The sequence below is a fragment of the Rhincodon typus genome, chromosome 6 (assembly GCF_021869965.1).
Source record: "Rhincodon typus isolate 14 chromosome 6, sRhiTyp1.1, whole genome shotgun sequence".
Taxonomy (NCBI): domain Eukaryota; kingdom Metazoa; phylum Chordata; class Chondrichthyes; order Orectolobiformes; family Rhincodontidae; genus Rhincodon; species Rhincodon typus.
Window position 1 is genome coordinate 4,754,806 of NC_063337.1, and position 4,534 is coordinate 4,759,339.

The following is a 4,534-nucleotide window of genomic DNA, read 5'->3' on the forward strand; positions in this document are numbered from 1 at the left end:
TGTGTGTGTGTGTGTGTGTGTGTGTGTGTGTGTGTGTGTGTGTGTTTGCGCGCGTGTGAGAGTGAGAGTGTGTGTGTGGGAGAGAGTGTGTGTGTGTGGGAGAGTGTGTGTGTGTGTGTGTGTGTGTGTGTGTGGGAGAGTGTGTGTGTGTGTGTGTGTGTGTGTGTGTGTGTGTGGGAGAGTGTGTGTGTGTGTGTGTGTGTGTGTGGGAGAGTGTGTGTGTGTGTTGTGTGTGAGATAACTTGGTGTCGTGTGATTTTTGACCTAATGCTCATGCAGTTCTGACTCATTTATCCAACAGTTTCCACCCATTTTTAACACACGCCATTGCTGAAAAAGAGAATGTAAAACTTTGATATGCCTCACAAAGCCTTCAGAGAAAGGACACCCTGAACATTCAGTTTCTAGGCAACCCAGACCAGTTACTGATATCTTACCAGAGGTCCTGGAGTATTGTCCATCACTGTCCAGTAGTTGTCTATTGGGTCATATTTGTACATATTCTCCATGAGACCTCCCATAATATAAATCACATTGTTTACGGTGACTGCATTGATGCAACGTTGAGCAAATGGACTTGAGGCTGTAAACGTCCAGTCATCTTTCACTGGGTCATAACATTGGACCTTTCCAAAAATAAAACAGACATTGATTCTTAGAGACCTGCACAGAAACCAGGCAGGAGGAAGTATCCCAGCTACACCTTTCGGTCTACCCCTTTTAGTCAGTCCCATATACATCACCTGTGGTTCAGCCTGTAGAAACATCACCATTCCCTGACCATATCAAATGATTGTGGGTTCAGATTGGTGGAGATGGGTTCAATTGAGAAAATCAAGAGGGCATTGGATGGTTTTTTGACAGTAATGATGCGCAGAGGGAAAAAAACAGAATTGGCACTAGATAGTCGAGTTGGTAGAGGCATGCTGGGCTGAATGGCCTCCTTCTTTAAGACAATAACGCCATAAGAAGTAGAAATAGCAGTAGGCATTTGGCTCCTTGAGCCTCTTCCATCGTTCAACAGAATCATGCCTGATCCAACATTCCTCATATCCACTTTCCTGCCCTTTCCCCGTAACCCTTGATTCCCGACTGATCAAGAATCGGTCTCAGCCTTAAATATACACAAGAACTCTGCCCCCACAGCTCTCCGTAACAAGGAGTTCCAAAGACTCACAACCCTCTGAGAGAAGAAATTCCTCCTCATCTCAGTCTTAAATTGGTGCCCCTTTATTCTGAGACTGTGCCCTCTGGTCCTAGATTCTCCCATGAGGGGAAACATCCTCTCAGCATTTATCCTGTCAAGCTCCTTAAGAAACCAATATATTTCAGTGACCTCTCATTCTTCTAAATTCCAAGGAGTAGAGTCCCAAGCTGTTTAACTTTTGCTCATAAGACAATCCCTCCCTACCAGGGATTATCCCAGTTAACCTTCTCTGAACTGCCTCCAATGAAATAATATCCTTTCTTAAATAAGGGGACCAAAACTGCTCACAGTGCCCCAGATGTGGTCTCCCCAGCACCTTGTACAGTTACAGTAAGACTTCCCTGCTCTTATGCTCCAACACCCTTGAAATAAGGGCCAACATTCCAATAACCTTTCCTGATTACCTGCTGCCCTCGTGTGCTAGAATTCTGTGTTTCATGCACAAGCACTGCACCCTGCCCCACCTCCCCCACCAAAGTCCCTTTGTGTTGTAGCCTTCTGCGATTTTTTTCCATTTAAATAATGCTCCATTATGTAGTTTTCACATTTTCCCACATTATACATCAATCAGCCCTAGCAAAACTGGATTCAATGTGTATCAGGGAACAAACTCTCCACTGGTTGGAGTAATCACTGGCACATAGGAAGAAGATTTTGGTTGTTGGAGGTCAATCATCACAGCTCCAGGACATCTCAGCAGGAGCGCCTGGGGGTAGTGTCCTAGGCCCAACCACGTTCAGCTGCTTCATCAATGACCTTCCCTCCATCATAAGGTCAGAAGTGAGAATGTTTGCTGATGATTGCACAATGTTCAGCACCATTCGTGACTCCTCAGATACTGAAGCAGTCCATGTTCAAAGTTAACAAGATCTGGACAATATTCAGACTAGGGCTGACAAGTGACAAGTGACATTCACACCACACAAATGCCAGGCTATGAATATCTCCAATAAGAGACAATCTAACCACCACCCCTTGATAGTCAGTGGTCTTACCATCACTGAATAGCCCACAATCAACATCCTGGGGGTTACCATTGACCAGAAACCTAACTGGATTCACCGCATAAACACTGTGGCTACAAGAGTGGGAATCCTGCAGCAAGTAACTCCCGTCCTGACCATCCAACACTTGTCCACCATCTACAAGGTACAAGTCAGGAGTGTGATGGAATACTCCCCACTTGTCTGGATGAGTGCAGCCCCAACAACACTCAAGAAGCTTGACACCATCCAGACAAAGCAGCCACTTGATTGGCACCACATCCACAAACATCCACTTCCTCCACCACTGACGCTCAGTAGCAGCAGTGTGTACTATCTACAAGATGTATTGCAGAAATTCATCACGGCTCCTTAAGACAGCACCTTCCAAAGCCATGACCATTTCCATTTAGAAATGACGAGGGCAGCAAATACATGGGAACACCAGCCAGTGCAAGTTACCCCAAACCACTCACCACCTGATTTGGAATGTTCCTTCAATGGTGCTAGGTAAAAATCCTGGAATTCCCTCTCTGAGTGCACTATGGGTCTACCTACAGAACATGGACTGCAGCAATTCAAGGAATTCCAGAATTTTGACCCAGCGAAACTGCAGGAACAGCGCTATATTTCCAAGTCAGGATGGCGACTGGCTTGGAAGGGAGCTTGCGGGGAGTGGGTGGTGTTCCCATGAATCTGTTGGTCCTTGTACTTTTAAACGATAGAGGTTGCAGTTCTAGAAGGCCCTGTCAAAAGAGTTTTGGGGTAGTCACTGCTACAATGTAGGAAACATGACAGCCAATTTGTGTACAGAAACCTCCCACAAACATCAATGTGATCACAACCAGATAATCCATTTCTTTTTAAAAGTGATGCCAATTGAAGGGGAGCCGATGGCCTAGTGGTATTATCGCTGGATTGTTAATCCAGAGACCAGATAATATTCTGGGGACTGGGGTTTGAATCCCACCACAGCAGATGGTGGAATTTGATTTCAATAAATATCTGGAATTAGAAGTCTAATGATGACCATAAACCCATTGTCGCTTGTTGGGAAAAACCCATTTAGTTCACTAATGTCCTTTAGGGAAGGAAACTGCCATCCTTACCTGGTCTGGCCTACATGTGACTCCAGACCCACAGCAATGTGGTTGACTCGGAGCTGCCCTCTGGGCAATTAGGGATGGGCAATAAATGCTGGCGTGGCCAGAGATGCCCTCATCCTGTGAATGAATAAAGGAAAAAAGAAAAAAAAAAAAATCGGGCAGGGCACTGGGACGGGAACTCCCCCGCTCGACATCCAAGTAGTGCCCTGAGACCTTTCACTTCCATGTGGGATCACTTAAGAGGTTATGCAAGGGCTAACCTTTTAACTGCCTGAACCCTTGTGTTTTGACAGAAGTTGGTTCCTTACCTTGTTGGAATTCAGTTGGTTGGTAAGTGCACCCCCTATCACGTACAGCCTGTTCAAACAGGCAACAACAGCTGCTGAGCTCACAGGTTCCAACAGAGGTGCAGTGAACGACCAGCAATTCAAGTTGGAATCGTAACATTCAACACTGGACATCCTGCTGAATCCATTGAAACCACCGACAGCGTAGAGCTGAAAATAAAACAAAATCAAGTTGGTGTTTCAGAGACAGTAGGAACTGCTGATGCTGGAGTCAGAGATAACACAGTGTAGAGCTGGAGGAACACAGCAGGGCAGGCAGCATCAGAGGAGCAGGAAAGTCAACGTTTCGGGTCAGGACCCTTCTTCGGAAATTAGTGCGTCAGCAGTTTTGGAGATAGAGAGAATTTTCTTCTCTCAGAGGGTTGTTTTTCTGTGGAATTCTCTTCCCCAGACAGGCATTGGGAGAGTAAAATGTTCAAGGCTGAGTTAGAGAATTTTTTTACTGACAAAGCTTACAGGCAGGCAGACAGGGAAGTGCAGATGGACCACAATCAGATCAGCCACAGTGGAGCAGGATTGAAGGGCTGAATGGCCTGCTCTTCCTCCTAATTCGGATCTTTAACTGTTTACACAGGATCTTGGTGTCCTACCTCACCTGCCACCCACATTCTTGAACAGCTAATCATTATCTTTAAAGTTTGAGCTTTTGATCCACTTGACAATGACAATACAATGACATCATTAATTTCATGATCTGTGGTGAATTGTTACACACACTAACAGGGCAGTACGTACAAAGGGTAGATGTTACACTTAATCCTTTCGTGACCCGGGCCCTAAGTCTAAGGGGGTAGTAGGAACTGCTGATGCTGGAGAATCTGAGATAACACGGTGTAGAGCTGAATGAACACAGCAGGCCAAGCAGCATCAGAGGAGCAGGAAAGCTGACGT

General features: G+C 45.7%; 2 protein-coding genes across 5 annotated transcripts in view; both read right to left on the bottom strand.

The window, feature by feature from the left end:
* Nucleotides 1-4,534, bottom strand: part of dgat2 (diacylglycerol O-acyltransferase 2) — a 659,593-nt gene that overhangs the window by 247,313 nt on the left and 407,746 nt on the right. The window lies entirely within an intron of this gene.
* The window catches only part of LOC109928510 (kelch-like protein 24), a 393,202-nt gene that overhangs the window by 3,263 nt on the left and 385,405 nt on the right, over nucleotides 1-4,534 (bottom strand). Inside the window, exons 5-6 of one of the 2 annotated variants that reach the window (XM_020528460.2) lie at nucleotides 3,605-3,793; nucleotides 438-626 (exon numbers count right to left, since the gene is read on the bottom strand). In XM_020528460.2, the coding sequence (XP_020384049.2) occupies nucleotides 438-626; nucleotides 3,605-3,793 (378 nt within the window). The remainder of the gene's footprint in view (nucleotides 1-437; nucleotides 627-3,604; nucleotides 3,794-4,534) is intronic. The other variant, XM_048598465.1, reaches the window with a different exon arrangement.